General features: G+C 32.5%; 2 protein-coding genes and 1 pseudogene across 3 annotated transcripts; 1 reads left to right on the top strand and 2 right to left on the bottom strand.

Moving 5' to 3' along the window:
* Positions 1-4,355: 4,355 nt before the first annotated feature.
* On the bottom strand, positions 4,356-5,300 carry LOC111309855 (transcription factor GTE12-like). The gene has a single exon (XM_089748465.1). The coding sequence runs from the start codon at positions 5,212-5,214 to the stop codon at positions 4,417-4,419; it is 798 nt and encodes a 265-aa protein (XP_089604591.1). The 5' UTR covers positions 5,215-5,300; the 3' UTR covers positions 4,356-4,416.
* LOC149513401 (uncharacterized) lies at positions 5,217-5,715 on the bottom strand (the record flags this gene model as incomplete). Its single annotated transcript, XM_089748659.1, has 1 exon — positions 5,217-5,715. A coding segment is annotated over exon 1 (357 nt), but the record flags the coding sequence as incomplete, so codon positions are not given.
* Positions 5,716-6,082: 367 nt separating this feature from the next.
* On the top strand, positions 6,083-7,138 carry LOC149513400 (molybdopterin synthase sulfur carrier subunit-like; annotated as a pseudogene). The gene is made up of 2 exons (XR_016330514.1): positions 6,083-6,165; positions 6,553-7,138. The product of XR_016330514.1 is annotated as a molybdopterin synthase sulfur carrier subunit-like (transcript).
* Positions 7,139-22,591: the final 15,453 nt, after the last annotated feature.

Raw genomic sequence — 22,591 nt, 5'->3', positions numbered from 1 at the left:
CAAAAACTAAAAGAATAAAATTTCTCCAAATCTGTATAATGTTCAGTTGAGCAGAGTGGGGACCTCATGATCATAAATAGAGAGGCCCTTGAATCTGCGACATTTACTTAGTCATTTATGTTCATGGTTCATTTTTTTAACGCGATTTGTTCATTTGGATGATGAAAGTATACGTACAAGTTATGGAAAACACAATAGATACTTATGTTCATTGTCCTTTTCCCTTCTCATGGCATCACCTCTCATTGGATTTTGCCTGGCATTGAGAGCATTTTCTATCGTAGATTATCTATATGGAAAACAATATAGAGTAGGTGTTCATGGATGGGATTGGTATGTTTTAGGTTTGGTTGCAATACCATTCAAGCTCGAGTCAATCTATTTAAATTATAGATATTATATACATATATATATTTTGTGTTCACAACATAAATAAATTGACTCTAGTATTTAACACATAATTTCAATTTTATCAATTTTTTGCTTTCATTTTCACATGCATTAAAATTTAGGTTCTTCTTTCGTACGGATTTGTTCAAAATTCAGCTTCTTCTTGCTTTGACCAGGAGAGATGTGTTTGAGTTGTGAGCCAATATTTGTTTGAAAAACCTTGGCATGATCCAATACTATCTTGAATCATAATCCAAACTTTGAAACAAGCTTTTCTATTGCAATATCTACAAGCTAAGGCCTTGAACTGTTCAAAGAAGCTTTGGTGTAATCAAATTCTTAGAAAATGTTACAAATAGTGGCAGAAAGCACAAATATCTTAGAACTATAGGTTGAATTTTCACCAATATTCATCCTAATCTTTATCAGGGCTGATGTTGAAAACAAAAAACAATTACCCAAAAAAACTTCAAAGTTTCAAGCATAAGCCAGCTGTATGCAAGAAAGGTCAATAATGACCAACAGGGCTAACCCACTCCTCATCTATAAATACCCATCTTCACTAATTGCCATAACACAAAGTCACAAAAAAAATCAAAGCAGGAAATTAATTGAGATAGTGCAGTAGAGTGAAAGGAACAAAAAGATGGCTTCAGATGAATGCAAAGGTAACTTTCAATGCCAATAGTGCCTTGAATTGTACTAATAAATTCCTTTCTTTTAATACAATTATATAAATTCTTGTGCCTATAAATATATGTAGGGAAAAGTTCATGGCCGGAGCTTGTGGGGAAGAAAGGGGAGGATGCAGCAGCGACGATTGAGAAGGAGAATCCTCATGTCAATGCAGAGATAGTGTTGGAAGGAACAATAGTCATTGGGGATTTCTTGTGCACTAGGGTTCGTGTTTGGGTTAACACTTATGGGATCGTTACTAGGGTTCCGATCATAGGTTAAATTGCAAAGGGCTTAATCATGCTTAACTAGCAAGTTATTTGCTTTTATTCTTCAATAATATTTTGTAAAATGTTAATATGGAGATCTATATATTATAATTTAAAATAAGAATAATGCCCCAAGTTATGGTTATATGTATAGACCTCATGGTCTCTGTGTAAGTGTGTAATTTGTTTTAACTTTGAAATAAGATGCTAAATAGTTTTAATTAGAATTTATCCTTTATCATATTTTTGTCATTCTCTTGAATTTATAATAAGGCAGAAGTACAGTAAAATTTTGACGTTGTCGACCTAAAGGGTCCATATTATTTGCTAAATGCTCTCTTACATCCTCTTAATACCTATCTCTTCAAGAAGGATTAATTCTTATTATCGTATGTTTAGAGAATATTATCAGAAAATAACAACATCCTTCCAGTATTTTTTTTGTTCTTATTTTTGATTGATTTTGAGAGAACGAGATTTGAATCCCACTTTTTGAAGAAGGAATGCATGCACTTTCGTTTTACAATAATATTTTTAATTTGAACATGAGATTAGGATACTAATTAATTAATGTTCATTAATGAATTGTTATTTCAGTTGTACGGATTGGAATTGTCAAAAAGAAAGTCAAGAAAAATATTAATCAGGCTGACGACATTGAAACTTATACCAGATTCACAAGAATAATAGGGTTGTATTCAAATTGAACCCTTTCTGCAATTATACTTTCTGCAATTAAACAAAGCAGACATTGAACCCTTCAATTAAGCTTCGCTGAAACACATGCATATATGAACTTTTTTTTTTTGGCACATGCATATATGAAGTTTCTATTAGTCAAATTAATGATGGTCAAGAGATCATTTAATTTGGATAATTAACCAAATTAAAGTTGACGCAAATCTCTGTCATTTGGTTGGTTTCTAACTAGAATAATAGCCTTTCTCATATTGTTGTACCTACCACTCCAATCATAATCCTCAATGAATTTGTCAAACATTATCTTTTCTGGAGTCGGCAAGGGATAGCAGCAGCTCATGAAAGCGTACGACAAGTTGACAAAGATGACAATAAAATTCTTTCATTTTAATAAAATTTCTAAATGTTCATACTAGTTTTTATTGGTTGATTTAGTGCTAGATTTGTATATTATATTTATATGAAAATAAAAACAATCCTTTGAAATTTAAATAGGAAGATTAAAATATTCATTGGAAAACAACTTTCACAAATTGTTGCAGAGGGAAAATCTAACAACGGCAAACTCGTTGTAAAAAATAGTCCCAGTTATGGGGAAGAATTGAAGTAGAATTTAATTTCAGGAAGAAAGCTGCAGTTCATTGACAAAAGACAACGCTGCAATCTTCCAAACCCAACAAAGAATTCAAAGAAAAAATAGACCGCCTTTTTTTTTTTTTTTTAAATTTAACAAAAAACAGTCTTTTGATTGTCTAATCCTTATTTCCCCATAAAACTTTTCCTTTCGTCTCTGAACATCTCCACCACCGTCACCACCAGCTCAATCACCGCAGAGAACCAATCCCTCCATTATAACCCACTGAAGTTTCTTTGTAAAGATACAGACTTCCCTTTGAAAAGCAAAAAAATTTGTCATTTTTTTCCTTTTATATTTCTCTTCCTAATGTGTAGATCAAAGAAGAGTACAGATGTAATCCAACCAAGATCTTCAAATTCGAAAGGACTATATTTTCTATCTTCATCCCACCCAAAACCTCAAAATCCACAAAATCTTCACCTTCTTTAACAGACCCATCTTCCGGCACTTCCACAACCAGCAATTTAGTTCTTTCCTCAAGCTACTTTTACAACAACTCCAACTACTCAATTTCAAGTTAAACCTCCATAACTCTCTCATTTTGGCACTGCTGAGCTACGATGGGAAGTGACAAAGGAGGAGGGATAAAAAATTGTTGGGAGATCAAATAGTAAAGATATGAAGATTGAAGGAACTAGAGGCTACATTGCACCTGAGCTTCAATTTAGTGGTTTTGGAGCTGTTCAGTGGACAGAAGGCCTTGAAGTTTTTGGTTGAAGGAAATGGAGGGTATAAGAGAGTGAGTTTTATAGATACCGCTAGAAAGGCAGCAGCTGGACGCAGTTGAGGGGTGAGGAGGTGGGTGGATAGGAGGTTGAAGGACTCTTTTCCAGTGGAAGTGGCTCAGAAGATGGTCTTGGTGGCATTGGAATGTTTGGTGGAGTATCCAGGGAAAAGGCCTGATATGAACAAGGTTGCAAGGCAGGTTTCAAAGTTGTATTTGAAGTCAAAGAATTGGGCTGATAAGATTGGTTTGCCTACTGATATCTCAGTCTAATGGCTCCAAGGTAAACCATACATAATTGATTGCGGCTTTTGGTCATTTGTATGAGCAAATTTTTTGGGGTTGTCAATTTCATCAGTAATAAGTGTTAATAGAGTTTTTTTTTTTTTTTTTTTTTTTGCATCTTTATCTTTACAATTCATGATTCTTTTAAATAACCAGAGGTACTTGTAGATTTTTTGTACATGTTGTGAATAATATACAGAGATTAAGATTTGAGGTCATTTTTCTGCTTCAATGAGTGCTGCTACATATTACAGATAAATGGTACTAGGTAACTGACTGCTTCACATGGTTGTTTGGCGTTGATGGTTTACTATTGGTTTTGAATCTTTGATATAAGACTCTAAGTAGTTAAGATCTTCTCAACTTTTGTTTTATGCAGTCATATTTCATCTTCAAAAGCTTTTTATGTCCTGATCTTTATGGATGGATATAGAGATGTTTGAGCGCAGACCCTGGGAATTAATGGAACTGACCAACGTCAATGTTATCATTAGTCTACTCACTGTTTTCCATTGCCCCATTTTGTAATTATTGGACTGTAATCAAGCCATGAAACTTAACTGCAATTACTATTAATGTTTTTCAAATGTTACAATCATAGATACTACTATTACAGTGTCAATTTCTTTGATGCTATTACTCTTTGCTTATCCAGAAGTAAAATCGCATGGTCAGACTACTTCAAATTGCATGCCTAACCTATTTTCTCAACATATGGTTCATCTAGTGGGCACCACTTACATAAGCATGAGCTGCAACTGTATTTCTCCCTCTTCAAGATCTTCATTCAGACCCGCCTCATTAACTTCGTCTTCCGAATACTCTTTGATAAACAAACCGAGTTGATGCGGTGGATTCCCAAGAGAAAGAGAGCATCCACTCAGAATATCCAGTTCCTTTACAATCTCCAAATTCAATTCAATCCCAGCTGTGTTTTCCATCCTTTGCAATGCAACCCTAGCAGCTTTTCTTTCTTTTTCTCTTTGTTTTCTCAACCCAACCTCCGCCTTCTGTTTTGCTGCAGCTTTGGCAGCTCTCATCTGAGCTTCAATCTTTGCCCTTTCTTCAAGCAACCTTCTTTCCAACTTTTCCTTTTCCTGTTGCATCCTCACTGGATCAGCTTTGGCACCATGAACAAGTAATAAATTCTGTTGAGCTTTCAAAATGGTGTCAGCGAAACGACTTTTCAGCATTGCAGCGCGGAGAGCTTTCTTCGGTGACATTTGTAGGTCAGCAATAGGAGTTAAAAATGCATCTGTTGGAGTTGTAAGTTGAGAACTAAGACAAACACTCTCAGGAACCAAAGCACTTACAGCCCCATTACTACCAGACTTGCTCACTTGTGATGATGTCAATGTGGATTTTCCCTTGCAATCCAATTTAGTGGCATCAGCAGCACTACACATTCTAAGATCTGAAGCCAATGATCTTTTGGAAGATGCATGGTGTGACTTATTTGGAATTTTGCTACACCGACACTTAATGCTGCTGCCACATGAGTTACATTTGTTGGCACCCTGGCTCAATGTTTGCATGGCATTGATAGACTCATGAGAACGCCTACTTCTACCATTACCGATATGCCTTTTTGTAAGTTTTTTCCTGCCAACTTTACACAGTTATTTGTTGGTTCTGGAAACTCAACCTGATTCAAAGGCACCTTCACAATCACAGCCTTATCCTCAGACTTAGATGGCTTTGATTTCTTGGACGAGAGAACAGCTTTGGAAGATGTAGCAGGGAAGTTGGTTTTAGGTTTGGCTTCGTCCGTCCTGTCAAACGTATCCAACAAAACCCTAGTTTTTTTATATGGATCACGTATTTCGGCTGCGTAATATCTACTCCATCGCCTTTTCCTTATTCCCCTGTAATGCCCTTCTCTTGAAGACGCCATTAAAAACAACCAAACAAACCAAAGATTGAAACAAGAATGCAAGAAGAAAAGAGGATTCAGGCTTGTACGTATTTATAAGATTAAAAAAAAGGAAACAAAAGAGTTCGTTTGTTTGTGATTTATTATCCTTTCCCTACCCTTTGGTTCTCCTCATATATATAGGTTTCTTTTCTTTTGAATCTGATCCAACGGCGGACATTGATTTTATAAACATCAACATATAGCATTACTGTGTAACAAAAATGGGGCCTCGGTTTAAAAATAAAATATTTAAATAATGACTGATAGCCATCGCCGCATTAGATTGGAAAGACAAATTGGGCCATGTTGGATTTCAAACCCGAAGAAGACAAATGGGAAAACGGGTATACAATTTGGGCCATGTTGGATTTCAAACCCGAAAAAGACAAATGGGTAAACGGGTAGACAATTGGGCCATTGTCTTGGAGGCTAAGAATGTGGCTTAAAAACCCTTTTCTGCTTTTTTATTTAGAAAAAGGAGTTTCTTTCACATACCTGAACATATTCTAGGGCAATGATAAGTTGGGGTTCATGCTGACATTTTTGAAGTCATTTGCGGATATGAATTATGGTTTGATTTCTGTATAAAATCTTCAGCCGAGTATCTGTAGTATTAATGATTTGTGAAATTCTTGTTTGATTTATGTGATTCTGTTCTAGAATACTGTATCCTAACATTTAACTCAAGGTTGGTACCTGATTTCCTACTCAAAGATTCACTCATGGATTTTCTGTCCATTAAGTTTTTCAACATACACTCATGAATAGTGAAAATCATAATTGTGAATGATGATTAAAGTCTTATTAAAAAATAATGCATAAAAATGCAACGAAGAAAAGTCAGACCCAGATTTGAATCCTTTTTCCCAAATCAAAAACAGATACTAGTGCTGGTTTAAATTTGAAATTCATATGTTTTTCTGTAGCAGTGACAGGTTCAATTTGTGATATAATCCAGTGCTGCCTTCTATTATTCGCATAATGGAAATCAAAGTTAAGGATGACAGTTTGGTTGGCACACCTGTTGTTGATCAAGGCTCATCTTTTCAAATAAAGGTGCTGTTCTTCGCCAAAGCTCCAGATATAACTGGGTTGACTGAATTGCCATTGGAGGTTTAATCGGGTAGTAATACACAGGATTGTCTAAACCAGCTTGTGGGTAAGTTTCTAAACTTGGAAGAGATTCGTGGTGCATCGTTCTTGCTCTCAACGAGGACTATACAACTAAGTCAGCTGTTGTTAAGGAGAAAGATGAGTTGGCCATTATAGCTTCTATAGTTGGTGGATGAACACTTTTGTTTCATAGTTTTACAAGAACTAAAAGAATAAAATTTCTCCAATTCTGTATAATGTTCACTGGAGCAGTGAGGGAGCCTCATGCTCATGAATAGAGAGGCACTTGAATCTGATATATTTACTGAGTCATTTATATTCATGGTTCAATTTTTTTATGCAATTTGTTCATTTGGAAGATGGAAATATATGTACAAGTTATTGAAAACGCAATAGCTACTTATGTTCATATTCCTTTTCCCTTCTCATACCATCACCTCTCATTGGATTTTGCCTTGCATTGAGAGCATTTTCTATTGTAAATTATCTATGTGGAGAATAATAGAATACGTGTTCATAGGTGGGATTGATATGGTTTAGGTTCGGTTGACATACTGTTTAGGCTCGAGTTCACCCGTTTAAATTATAAATATTATTAAATATATATATATTTTTTTCCTTCATGTTCACAACATACACAAATTGAATCTAGGATTTGAGTTTTAACAAAACTTCAATTTTATGATTTTTTTGCTTTCACTTTCACATGCATTAAAATTTAGGTTGTTGTTGAAAGGTATGCATCATTATTAGACTACATATATGATAATTAATATATACACATTATTTACCTTTCACCAGAGATTCCATTGAAATCATGCTTGTCAACCAAAAGAAAAAAGTTTCCTTCTTTCGTACGGATTTCTGTTCAAAATTCAGCTGGTTCTTGCTTTGACCAAGAGAGATATGTTTGAGTTGTGAGCCAATATTTGTTTGAAAAACCTTGGCATGATCCAATATTATCTTCAATCATAATCCAATCTTTGAATCGTTTCCTATTGCAATATTTACAAGCTAACTTTGAATTGTTTCCTATTGCAATATTTACAAGCTAAGGCCTTGAACTGTTCAAAATAAGCTTGGTATAATCAAATTCATACAAAATGTTACAAATAGTGGCAGAAACCACATATATCTTAGAACAATAGATTGAATTTTCACCAATATTCATCCTAATCTTTATCAGGGCTGATGTGGAAAACAACAAATAACTTACCCAAAAAAGTTCAAACTTTCAAGCATAAGCCAGCTGTATGCAATAAAGGTCAATAATGACCAACAGGCTGACCCACTCCTCGTCTATAAATACCCATCTTCACTAATTGCCATAACACAGTCACAAACAAGCCAAAGCAGGAAATTAATTGAGATAGTGCAGTAGAGTGAAAGGAACAAAAAGATGGCTTCAGATGAATGCAAAGGTAACTTTCAACGCCAATAATGCCTTGTTGTACTAGTAAATTCCTTTCCTTTAATACAATTATATATATACTCTTGTGCCTATAAATATATGTAGGGAAAAGTTCGTGGCCGGAGCTTGTGGGGAAGAAAGGGGAGGATGCAGCAGCAACAATTGAGAAGGAGAATCCTCATGTCAATGCTAAGATAGTGTTGGAAGGAACAATAGTCACTGAGGATTTCTGGTGCGATAGGGTTCGTGTTTGGGTTAACACTTATGGGATCGTTACTAGGGTTCCGATCATTGGTTAAATAGAAAAGGGCTTAATCATGCTTGACTAGCAAGTTACTTGCTTTTATTCTTCAATAATGTTGTGTAAAATGTTAATATAGGGATCTATATGTTGCAATTTAAAATAAAAATAATGGCCCAAGTTATGGTTATATATATAGATCTCATGGTCTCTATGTAAATGTGTAATTTGTTTCAACTTTGGAATAAGATGTTAAACAATTTCAATTAGAGCTTACCTTTTTCATATTTTTGTCCTTATCTTGAATTTGTAATTAAGGTAGAAGTATTTCAAAATTATGATGTTGTCGATCTAAGGGGTCCATATTATTTGCTAAATGCCCTCTTACATCCTCATAATATTTATCTCTTCGAGAAGGATTAATTCTTATTATTGTATGTTTAGGGAATACTATCATGAAATAACAATATTCTTCCAGTTTTTTCTATGATCTTATTTTGATTGATTTTTGAAGAAAAAGATTCGAACCTCACTTTTTGAAGAAGGAATGCATGCACCTGCGTACGTACTGTTGAGGCAAATTTTACACTAAAAAAATATACAATTGAGAATCTATCCTTAACACATCTAAGTTATTATATTTGAGATATAGATAGATAAATCATTAGATGATCGATTCAATTCACTGACAAAAAGAAAAAAAAAAAAAAAAGAAAACAACCCCTAATTAAATCTTTATTTTGTTGATGAAAGAGTAGAATTTGTATGTTGATGCATAAGTTGATAACTTAATCGGTGAAGAAGTTGATAACTTAATTGGTGAAGTAAGTATGATTTGATCAATTTGTTGATGATATGAACAATTTTGAGGCATTCTATGCTACAAGTATTTCAATGTGGATGTCAAAGACAAGGCTCATAAAAGAATATAGAAAGGTTATTCAAACCTTCCAATACACATTGCCCCTAGTGGATTATTTACTTAATGAATGAAGATTTAGTTTGAAATCATTGTTCTGAAACAAGGGAATAAGAGATTAAAATAAGTTAACATTTATCCAATACTTGTCTCCTTTGTATACACATTAATCATAAATGAAAGGGCCAACAAAAATCATAATTGAATATTTTACAATAATATTTTTAATTTGAATATGAAATTAGGATACTAATCAATTTATCTTCATTAATGAATTGTTGGTTCAGTTGTACTGATTAAAATTGTATAAAAAGAAAGTTAGGAAAAATAAAAAGAATTTCTAAATATGTATACATGAAAAGAAGAATTCAAACCTGTCTGTCTGAATAAAAAACAAACCTTGTCTCATAAGGATAAATTAAGTGCTTGCGGCTATGACAGATAAGATTACCTGCATGTTAATCAGGCCGACGACATTAAAACTTAGACCAGATTCACCAGAATACCAGGGCTGTATTCAAATTGAAGCATATGTAATCAATTAATGTTGGTGATAACTGATAAGGTTCCGACGTTATACTTTCTGCAATTAAAGAAAGCAGACATTGAACCCTTCATATAAGCTTTGCTGAAACACATGCATATATGAACTTTCTACTAGTCAAATTAATGGTGGTCAACTGATCATTTAATTTGAATAATTAACCAAATTAAAGTTGACGCAAATCTCTGTCATTTGGTTGGTTTCTAACTACAATAATAGTCTTTCTCATATTGTTGATGTGCCTACCACTCCAGTCATAATCCTCAATGAATTTGTCAAACATTATCATTTCAGGTGGCGGCATGGGATCGCAGCAGTATGACAAGTTAACAAAAGATGACAATCAGATTCTTTCATGTTAATAAAATTTCTAAATGTTCATACTAGTCTTTATTGGTTGATTTAGTGCTAGATTTGCATGTTATATATTTATATGAAAATAAATAAAAAAAAATCCTTCGAAATTTAAATAGGAAGATTTAAAAATTCGTTAGAAACTTTAATAACCTTCACAAATTGTTGCAGATGGAAAATCTAACAATGGCAAATTTTCTTATCTGGTTGTAAAAAATAGTACCAGTCATGGGGAAGAATTGAAGTAGAATTTAATTTCAGGAAGAAAGCTGTAGCTTATTGACAAAAGACAACACTGCAATCTTCCAAACGCAACAAAGAATTCAAAGCAAAAAATAGACAACCTTTTTCTTTTTTAATTTCCCCCATAAAACTTTCCCTGTTGTCTCTAAACATCTCCACCACCGCCACCACCAACTCAACCACCGCAAAGAACCAATCCCTCCATTATAACCCACCGAAGTTTCTTTGTAAAGATGCAGACTTTCCCTTTGGAAAGCAAGAAAATTTGTCATTTTTTTCCTTGTATATTTCTCTTCCTAATGTGTAGATCAAAGAAGAGTACAGATGCAATCCAACCGAGATCTTCAAATTCAAAAGGACTATCATTTCCATCTTCATCCTAAACACCCAAAACCTCAAAATCCACAAAATCTTCATCTTCTTTATCAGGCCAATCTTCCAGCACTTCCACATCCAGCAATTTAGTTCTTTCCTCAAGCTACTTTTACAACAACTCCAACTACTTAATTTCAAGCTAAATCTCCATAACTCTCTCATTTTGGCACTGCTGAGCTATGCGGGGAAGTGACAAAAGAGGAGGGATAAAAAATTCTTGGGAGATCAAAGAGTAAAGATATGAAGATTGAAGGACCTAGAGGCTGCATTGCACCTGTGCTTCAATTTAGTGGTTTGGTGACACATAAATGTTATGTTTATGCATTTGGGGTTGTGGTTTTGGAGCTGTTCAGTGGACAGGAGGCCCTGAAGTTTTTGGTAGAAGGAAACGAGGGTATAAGAGAGTAAGTGCTATAGATACTGATAGAGAGGCGGCACCTGGACGCAGTGCAGGGGTGAGGAGGTAGGTGGATAGGAGGATGAAGGACTCTTTTCCAGTGGAAGTGGCTGAGAAGATGGTCTTGGTGGCATTGGAACGTTTGGTGGAGGATCCAGGGAAAAGGCCTGATATGAACAAGGTTGCAAGGCAGGTTTCAAAGTTGAAATTATGCTTTCGCTTTCACACGCATTGTTGAGAGGTATGGATCATTATTAGACTACATATAAAATAATTAACATACGCATTTTGTTTACCTGTCACCAGATATTCCGTTGAAATCATGCTTGTCAACAAAAAAAAAAAGTTTTCTTTTTCTGCACGGATTTGTTCAAAATTCAGCTGGTTCTTGCTTTGACCAAGAGAGATATGTTTGAGTTGTGAGCCAATATTTGTTTGAAAAACCTTGGCATGATCCAATATTATCTTCAATCATAATCCAATCTCTGAAACAAGCTTTCCTATTGCAATATCTACAAGCTAAGGCCTTGAACTGTTCAAAGAAGCTTTGGTGTAATCAAATTCATTGACAATGTTACAAATAGTGGCAGAAACCACATATATCTTAGAAATATAGGTTGAATTTTCATCAATATTCATCCTAATCTTTGTCAGGGCTGATGTGAAAAACAACAAACAATTTACCCAAAAAAACTTCAAAGTTTCAAGCATAGGCCAGCTGTATGCAAGAACGGTCAATAATGACCAACAGGCTAACCCACTCCTTATCTATAAATACCCATCATCACTAATAGCCGTAACACAAAGTCACAAACAAACCAAAGCAGGAAATTAATTGAGATAGTGCTGTAGAGTCAAAGGAACAAAAAGATGGCTTCAGATGAATGCAAAGGTAACTTTCAATGCCAATAATGCCTTGTAATTGTACTAATAAACTCCTTTCCTTTAATACAATTATATAAATTCTTGTGCCTATAAATATATGCAGGGAAAAGTTCGTGGCCGGAGCTTGTGGGGACGAAAGGGGAGGATGCAGCAGCAACAATTGAGAAGGAGAATCCTCATGTCAATGCTGAGATAGTGTTGGAAGGAACAATAGTCACTGGGGATTTCTTGTGCACTAGGGTTCGTGTTTGGGTTAACACTTATGGGATCGTTACTAGGGTTCCGATCATTGGTTAAATTGCACAGGGCTTAATCGTGCATGACTAGCAAGTTACTTGCTTTTATTCTTCTATAATATTGTCTAAAATATTAATATGGGGATCTATATGTTTTAATTTAAACTAAGAATAATGCCCCAAGTTATGGTTATATATATAGACCTCATGGTCTCTATGAAAGTGTGTAATTTGTTTTAACTTTGAAATAAGATGCTAAAAGATTTGAATTAGAGCTTACCCTTTATCATAATTTTGTCAATCTTTTGAATTTGTGATTGTAGATATTTAATTTTGCCCTAATCACTTCAGCTTTAAATCATTTTTGCATATTGATTTGAATGATTTAATTTGAACTAATTTAAACGTAATAATTGAATTAATGTGTTTCAGGGATTATTTGACTAATAGAAAGTTCATATATGCATGTGCCAAAAAAAAAAAAAAAAGTCATATGCATGTGTTTCAGCAAAGCGCATCTAAAGGGTTCAATGTTGCTTTATTAAATTGCAGAAAGTATAATTTCGGAACCTTATCAGTTATCACCAACGTTAATTGATTACGCTTCAATTTGAATACAGCCCTGATATTCTGGTGAATCTGGTCTAAGTTTCAATGTCGTCGGCCTGATTAACATTCAAGTAATCTTATCTGTCATTGCCACAAACACTTAATTTATCGTTGAGAGACAACGTTTGTTGTTTAGGTCGGAGAGACAGATTTAAATTCATTTTTTCATGTACACATATGTAGGAATTCTTTTTATTTTTCTCGACTTTCTCTTTTTACAATTCCATTGGTATATCGCGACAGTTGATTCTTTAAGATAAATTCATATATATTTTCATACTCAAATAGCTGGATTTAAGAAATAAAAAGAAAAAGGAGAATTCCATTGGAATCTAATGGTATCTGGTTTACAAAATGCAGAAAACATGCACGAAGAACAATTTCCATCCATGTGAAAGCAAAACTGTAAAGAAGGGAAGCATCACACAGCATAATATAAAGTTGAAAAGTCATTGCACGTCAGAAAGAAGATAAATTAGATTTTTTTTATTTTAATTTTGGCTACTAATTAAGGTTTCAATTCGAGACTTTCAATCTTGAAACAGATTTCAGCACTATTAAATTAACTATTCATTGTTGAAGATTAATTGATAAGTATCCTTATCTCATATATTCAAATTAAAACTATTATTGTAAAACATTCATTTATTATTTTTTAGCCATTCAAAATATTCATTTATTATTTTGTGTATAGATAGGAGAAAAGTATTGGATAAATATCAACTTATTTGAATCTCATAGTCCCTCGTTTCAGAACAATGATTTCAAACTAAATCATCATTATTAAGTAATTTTCCACTGTGGGGCAATGTGTATATGGAAAGTTTGAATAGCCTTTCTATATTCTCGTTTGAGCCTTGTCTTTGACATCCACATTGAAAAACTTGTAGCATATATAGGATGCCTCAAAATTGATCATATCATCAGCCAATTTATCAAATCATACTTACTTCACCAAGTTATCAACTTATGTATCAACATACTAATTCTACTCTTTCATCAATCACGATAGAGATTTAATTAGTGCTTGTTTTCTTTTTTTCTTGTCAGTGAATTGGCTATCTAATGATTAATAAGTCTATATCTCTTAAATATTATAACTTAGAGTTGTTAAAGAAGGATTCCCTATTGAATATTTTCCAAGTGCAAAATTTGGCTCGATGGTACGTTCGTAGGTGCATGCATTCCATCTTTAAAGAGTGGGACTCGAATCTCTTTCTCCCAAAATCAATAAAAAAAAAAAAACAAAGAAAAAGCTGAAAGGATGTTATTTCGCAATAGTACTCCCTAAACGTACAATAATAAGAATTAATCCTTATGGAAGATATAGCTATTAAGAGGATGTCAGAGGGCATTTAGCAAATAATATGAACTCTTTTGGTCGACAACATCGGAATTTAGTAGTACTTCTACCTTAATTACTGTCTTAACGGTTTTTCAGACAAATTTGAAAAAAAAAAAATCATTACTATTTTTTTTATTAAGTGTATAATTGATTACCTATTAAAATTTATCTATTTAATAAAATTTTAAATTTAATTAAAATTTATAAAAAATATAATTTTTTGACGTGCAAAATTAATTTGGGTTCGAAAGTGATGACTGGGTGGAGGTAATTTATCTGGTGCAGGCAAGGGTTTGATCTAGGTTCTGAAAGGGCTCGTAGGAGATGAGGTCTGTTGAGGAGATGGTAGTCAGTGGAAGGAATGGGGTACTAGGTTCAACTGTAGAGGCATGAGGCTTAGGAATGGGTACAGGCGAGGGTGGAGTCATTGTTGGTAATAGGTACAGGTGAAGGTGGTGGCTGGGTGGTTGTGAGAATTGTTGGAAATATTGACTCAAATCTCATAAGAGATTTTTTTGAAATTTGTTTGAGATTTGTTTAAAATTTATTTGATATTGCTTGATGGACAAGAAGACTTGTAAAAAGAAGAATTCTAAGAGAAATTGATTCTTAATAGGTAAGTTTGACTTATAGGAGAAGAATTATAAGAAGAGATGGATTCTTAATGAGCAAGTTTGTATGGTTATAAATAGGTGAAGTTTCTACAGGGTTAGGTATGAGAAAAAGATATAAGAAAATTATAGGATTTTATGAGACGGACATCCCATAAGAGTATTGAGGCTCTACAATGATAAGTCGTCTCTTGAATTGACAAATATATATTTATATTTATATTTTGCATTATATTATTCCAATCAAATCCATTGTAAAGAATTGTAAAGATTAAAAATCAACAAAAGAAAAAGTAAGTGGATCTAACCCATTGAATCGTGACTATATCCACTATTCTGATATTAAAATTGGATAGAGATGAAATTGGAACAGTAGGTTTCTTTTTTTTTTTCATATTTATTTAGACTCCATAAGAATCTGTCGATATTTTCGATTCAATCTTCTTATTACTAGGAATAAATTAATATTTTAATGGGTGTGTATGTTTGTTTGTGAGTGGATTAGAAGAGACTGAGAGGGTCCACATAAGTATGATATATAGGAGCATATAGGTATGTGTTTGGTTATGTTGAAAGGGTGCACAAAGATTTGGATTTGGGTTTGTTTGGGTTGAGAATACTTTATATGACTAGAGAAGATTGAGAGTATCTTATGAGTATTGATTGTTGAGTAAAGCTGATGATTTGATGTATGTTTGTAATTTTTTACAACTAATGAATCTTGTGACGGTCAAGGCTGGGTGAGGGTGTTTTAGGAGGGCCAGTGCTGTGGCCAAATGGGTCTCGGTGTTTTGTTGCTTATGAGGGTGGTCCAGGTGAGGATAGGACTGGATGTGTGCAGGGACTGGGGTCAGGACTGATGCAAGGGCTGGTTCTCCTGTGGGCAAGGGTGAGGGCGAGGGCGAGGGCGAGGGCTAGTGCCGTAACTAGTACTGCTGTCAGCAAAGGTGCGAGCGAGGGCCAATTTTTTTTTTTTTGGTCTCGGGGTTTTGGGTGTTGGTGCTAGGTGCTGTGAGAGTGATCAAGTCTGGGTGTTCTGGTTCTTTGGTAATGGCGTTTGGTGGCTTGGTTTTGCGTCTTTAAAGTGGTAACGGTGGCTTGAGTGGCAGTGGTGGTCTATGAATGGGGCCTTGGCTGGGGGTTGGTGCGGCAATGAGGGTAGGGACTGCGCTGGGACTGGTTCTCTAGGGAGATGCTTCGTGTTGGTGTTTGGACAGTTTTTGGTTAGATTTCGTTTGGGTGTGGGATTTGTTGAAAGGTGCCTTTCAGTTTTCTTGGGCAGAAGGACGTAGGTATTGAGAAAATTTTGCTCTTTTGCTCTCTGTGTATTTCCTCCCCTCCCCTTTGATGGTCGAGTGCTCCTCTCTTATCTATGAAGTTTTTGTTGTGACCTGTAAGCTGGTTCTAGGTCTGATTTGTAAGGTAATGGAGCTGAAGCTCCTAAGAATTTTGGCTTCTTATGGCAGTAAATTGCTGGCCATTTCTTCTTATTTGGTGTTTTTTTGTTTTCTTGCAATTTTTTTCATTTTTTTATTTTTTAATTAATTCAATAAATAAATAAAATAAAAACAATAACAAAAACATAATAATAATAATAATAATAATAATAATAATAATAATAATAATTAGGTTTTAAAATTTAATTTGGACTTAAAATTAAAATATGAGCATTTATTGGGTTTTTCAGCCCAAATAACTAAATTTGGAATTAATCCCATCTTTGAGTGAATAAAATTGGATGTAGTAATTAATTAATTAATGGTGGTCAAGAGATCATTTAATTTGGATAATCAACCAAGTTAAAGTTGATGCAAATCTCTGGCATTTGGTTGGTTTCTAACTAAATTCCATGTTTGTGCATGTTAATTAAGAACCAAACAACTTAAAATTAAATAAACAATTTAATTGATTCATACAATTATTTTTAAATATAAAATACAGTAAGTAATTTGAGGTTCAAATTTTATCTCCTGCAATCTATTCCTTTATCGTGGGGTGGTGACCTTATTTACACAAAAAAAATTAATAAATAAATATAATTCATACAAATTCTAAATTGAATAATAAAGGAGATTGGCTTGGAATTTGGAATTAGATGTAAGCTCATCCGTTTTGAATTTCATTACTAATTTCATATATAGATAAAAAATTTGAGTTGAAGTGAGATAATTGTAGGATATATTGAGATTTGCATACAAGAATATAGAAAGGTTATTCAAACCTTCCATACACATTGCCACCTAGTGGGAAATTACTTAATAAATGATGATTTAGTTTGAAATCATTGTTCTGATATAAGGGAATATGAGAATAAGATAAGTTAACCTTCCTCTAATATTTTTCTCCCATATAAACACATTAATTGAACTATTGCACTTAATACATGAATATTTTATAATAATAGTTTTGATTTGACAATGAGATCGGGATACTTATTAATTAATCGTCATCTATGAACTGTCGGCTCAATGGTAATGAAGTCGACTTCAAAGTTAAGGGTATTGAGTTTGAACTCCAATCAAATTATAAATAATGAAATTGAAAACAGATGAGCTTACATTTCATTCCCAATTCTAAGTTAATCTTTTTATTATCAAGTTTAGAATTTGTATGAATTTTATTTATTTATTTAAATTTTTTGATAAAAATAAAGCTACAATTTGAAGATAAATGAAAGAATTGCAAATGCTCAAATTTAAATTTTAAAATTGGTAAATGTCATCTCTTAAATTATTAAAATCAATTAAGAAATTTATTTAATTAATTTAATTTTAAGTTGAATGGTTCTTAATTAACATGCACAAACATAGATTTTAGTTCAAAACCCATTTAGACTTGCATCAACTTTATCCAAATTAAATGATGACTTCACACCATTAATTTGAGCACGTAATAGAAAATTCATATGTGCATGTGTTTCAGCAAAGCTTGTTTGAAGGGTTCAATAATGTCTGCTTTGGTTTGCAGATGGTACAGTTCGAACCTTATCAATTATCACCAAGATTGATTGATTATGCTTCAATTTGAATACCGCCTTGGTATTTTGGTGACTCTGGTCTAAGATTCAATGTCGTCGGCCTAATTAACATACAAGTAATCTTTTTTATTTTTTTTATTTTATATACATATATATTTTACAGTTCCATTGGTATATTGCAGCATTTGATTGAAAGATAAATTCACACACACACATACGTATTAGAACAATGAGATAATATAGATATATTGAGATTTGCATATGTAATGTATCTTTATAATAAAAATAATAACGACAGTAATAATATTATTAAATAATTAATTAAACTATCCTATTTATAAAAGAGTTTAAAAGTAATTAACTTTTATATAATAAAAACTAGTTATATAAGGTAGAAGCACCCATGATTAAAGTAAAAAAAAAGGTTGTGATACTATTATAATGATCAATTTAAAAGCTTAAGCTGGCACGTCAGAATCCATGATTAATCAACTTCAAATTTTTAGATAAAGCTTGGACAGTGTCAGCAATGGCCAACGCAGCCTACCACAACCCTTGGCTATAAATAAACCCATGCTGCCAATTGTCATAACACAAATTAATAAAAGCAGAAAGATATTGTCGCTGCAAGAGAGTGACAAAAAAAAAAAGAAAAAGAATGGCTTCAGAAACAATATGCGAAGGTATAAAAAAAAAAAAAAAGATTAACAAACTTTCAAAGCAAAGATATTTCCTTTACTTTTTAATACAAATTCTTTTGTCCTTATGTAGGGAAAAATTCATGGCCAGAGCTTGTGGGAGAGACGGGGGAGTTGGCAGCAACAACAATTGAAAATGAGAATCCTTTGGTGAATGCTGTGATCGTATTGGAAGGAACAAGTGTGACAGAAGATTTTCGGTGCGACAGGGTTCGTGTTTGGGTTAACACCAATGGGATTGTTATACAGGTTCCTGTCATTGGTTAACCTATAATGCAAATTGTTCGAAATGTTGTGACAAATTAAGGGTATATTTTCCCCTTTTTTTTTTTGTAATAAGGTGTGGGTTTTCTGATAAAATTGTTGTGTAACTCAATATCACATGTACCAAAAAAAAAAAATGTCTGATAAAATTGTTGCTTATTTTTAGACTTTTTTTTTGTGCAATATCTGAAACTTGTTTTGCTTTGCAAAAGGATTAATAATTTACAATCAAATACTAAGCCTCTTGAATTTGGAATTACAGAAACAAATGCAAAATTATTAAACATTAATCAATAAAGAGAAGATTACCCTGGTACCATTTTCTAGATTTTAATTTAGCTTCTAAAATGTTTCCAAAATTGTGCACAAAAGCAGATTTTAAGGGAAGTTTTATCAGCACGGGTTGCACTGATGCCCTTCTCCTTTCTGCTTCTGCCATGCAAGTTTTATTATCTATTCACAAATAAAAAGAAGATAATAAATTTCATTAAAATAATAATATAGATATAAATTATTGGAGACCAACATAATAGCTATTTTAATATTGTCATAACATATAAATTTAAGAACTTGATCATTAAATATAAACAATAATCTCTACTAATTATTTATTAAATATGATTGGTAATTTAATTGAATTTATTGCTTTTAAAAAAACCTACTTATGGCCAGTAAATATGTAATCCCAATATGAATCTTGTAAGTCACTGAATAAAAATAATGCTCAGAATAGTTAATTAACATTTTATTGTTAATGAACATGGATATTGAATGTAAATATGAGATTAAAGTATACATTCCTTCTTACTTCTTGGGCAGAAAAGCTAAGACCTCTGGATTTTTTTATAGAGAAAATACTGTAAATTTTTGGACATAAGTAGTAATATTTAGTCAGGCTGACTTTGATTGTTGGAGAAGGAGTGACATGTAGATCAGTTGTAAGCCATTCATTTCAAAACCTTGCCCTGATTCAAGATCTATCTTGAAGCATAAGCCCAATAATTAGCTACCAGCTAAGCCTATTGTATTGTCTGCAAGACATGGAACTGTTCAAACTTCAAAGAAGGCTTTGCTGATCATTTATAATATATATCCGATGACTTTTAATTAAAATCTGAAAGGTTACGTGAGAAGAATTACTCAAGAATGCACCCATTTTCATTCAAATCTTTATCAGCTGCGATTTCTGATCAATAGTGATAAACAAACTAACAATTTAATTAGTTCTCAATTCTCATTTATAAATTACTATCATTTCGTATGTTCATATCATAAGTAAATTAAAGATTAAATTTTGATAATTGAAATTAAAATTTTTTATACTCTATTGATAGATCATATGTATATTGACGGCTCTCACACTTTATTAACATAGTTTATCATGCTTTTAAATTTGAAACAAGATAGAAGAACTCGAAAACAGACCGATAAAAAAGAGCTGATAGCTTATGCAAACTTAATCATACCATGAGTCTTTTGACTTGCTTAATTATGTTTTAATTTCCTGCCCTTGAATACCCTTGGATTCCAGTAGAATTATGCTTTCTTAGTATAAAAAATGAAAAATTCCTATCCATGAAAATATGATTTCAAATTTTTGTGCTTGCACTAGGCCATGAAAATTAAAGTTAGATGACTTGTAATTGAATTCAATTTGTATGCCATTTGTTTTAAGATTTGTGCATTAAATCAATAAGCTTGAAGCATAATCATATTAAATCTATATGATAAACATTACAATACCAGCAAATTAAGTTTATTTTAAACCGTTCAAAAAAGCTTTTATCTGATATTTATGCGTTTGAAAATAAAAAGAGGTAATAGTAAGTTCATCCAAGCTTGAAAAAACCCAACCAATATAGCCTTACCGGCTTGAATTAATCCAACTAAGACCTCTAAATTAAAACAACAAACCCAAAATTTTGAAAAGGAACATGTTAATCAACGTCAAAGAGAAACTTATAAAAAGAATTCTATAACCAATTCATTATTTTTTATTGAATTTGATGACGATAATAATAATAATAATAATAATAATAATAATAATAATAATAATAATAATAATAATAATAATAATAATAATAAGAAAAAAAAATCTTAAAATAGCATTTTAATTAATCTTATTGATATCTATAAATAACACTTAATCATATTTATATTAAAATTAGAGATGATCAAAATGATTAAATCTTTAATTTAATACTATTTTTGTTTTACAAGATTACATTCATGGATCGAATTCGAAATTATATTACCCTCTTGGAATCTAGGTTTTTTTTTTAATTTTTTTCATTTTAATTTAAAATTTTAAATATTAAAGAAAATAAAAAAAAGAAGAAAGAAATAGCCTACACTTGAGACAATCACCCTCCATTTCTACACAAATTACATCTCCACTAACAAAAAAAGACCCGCATATAATATCCTCTCTCCCCCCCCGCAAACTCTTTCCCCACTTCCTAATCTCTAAAAACTCCCCCGACTTTGATTTCGCTGTCCCTCTCCGATAGGAATGAATGTCAATTTTATTCTTACCCGAAAAGAAATCTAATTTTATATCTGAATGAAAATAAGTGTTAAATTTTAGAGATAAAAATAAATTTGAAAATTTTTATCAAGTATAAAATAAAAACAAATAATATAATGCACACTCCTATCCATAATCTATATATTTACATATCTTTAATAAATAAAATTTTTTATTAAATGATATAAAATTTTATTTTAAATTAATTAGAACTGATATACTTTATTTAAAAAATATATATTAATATATATTTATTAAAAAAATTACATTAATGTAAAAAATAAAAATAATAAGACTAAAAAATTAAATTTTAGTTTTTATTTTTTAAGATGATTACAAGTACAAAAATTAATTTGTATTCATTAAAATAAACTTGAAATACACATTAACAATGAGTATGAAAATAGATAAAACATAAAAATTCAGATATGACGAGAATCAATCTATCCATTGTAAGGTTGGTAACGAATCGAATCGAAACGGATTTTTATTTGACCTGAACCCAACCCAATTTCATAATAAAAAAAATTGAAACTTGACTCAAATTTTTTTTAATTTTTTAATATTTAAATTCGACTTAAAATTAATAAAATATTATTTTTTTTAAATATAAATATATAAATATATAATTATATATAAATAAAAAATTAAAAAATAATTTTTAATATAATATCGAATCGTATCGAATTTATCTAAAATTTAAATCCGATCCGAATCTTTTTTTTTTTTAATAATACTCAATTCGATTCTACCCAAAACTCGAATTTTCAAAAAAAAATAAAATTTTATGTGATCAAATCTGATCCAACCTGTCCAATTGGGGTTGAGCTGCCAACCTTAATCCATCACATATTCTACCAACTAACATTCCTACTCTCCAAGCCCAATGGCCGTTGCAGCTCCACCGTCACCACCCGCCACCCTAGAACCCGCCATGGCACCACCCAAAACCACCCTATTAGGCCATCCGTTCACCAGGATCCGCCCAGCCACCCCTTCAGACGTCCCTTGCATCCTCAAACTGATGCACCAAATGGCCATCTTTGAACGCCTAACCCACCTCTTCACCGGCACAGAATCCTCCCTCTCTTCCACCTTTTTCGTCTCCCTGACTTTCTATTCCTTCACGATTTTCCTCCTTGAACTTTCCTCTTCCCCTTTGCCCCCCCCCCCCCCTCCCCCTTCCTTTTCCCCCTTCTTTTACCCCCATAGAGAAAATTTCACTTCTAAAGCCCCATAAATAACCCT

The sequence above is a fragment of the Durio zibethinus genome, chromosome 19 (genome assembly GCF_047325235.1).
Source record: "Durio zibethinus cultivar Kanyao isolate XHJ-2024 chromosome 19, ASM4732523v1, whole genome shotgun sequence".
In the NCBI taxonomy this organism is placed as follows: Eukaryota; Viridiplantae; Streptophyta; class Magnoliopsida; order Malvales; family Malvaceae; genus Durio; species Durio zibethinus.
This window is presented reverse-complemented; position numbering and strand designations above follow the sequence as displayed.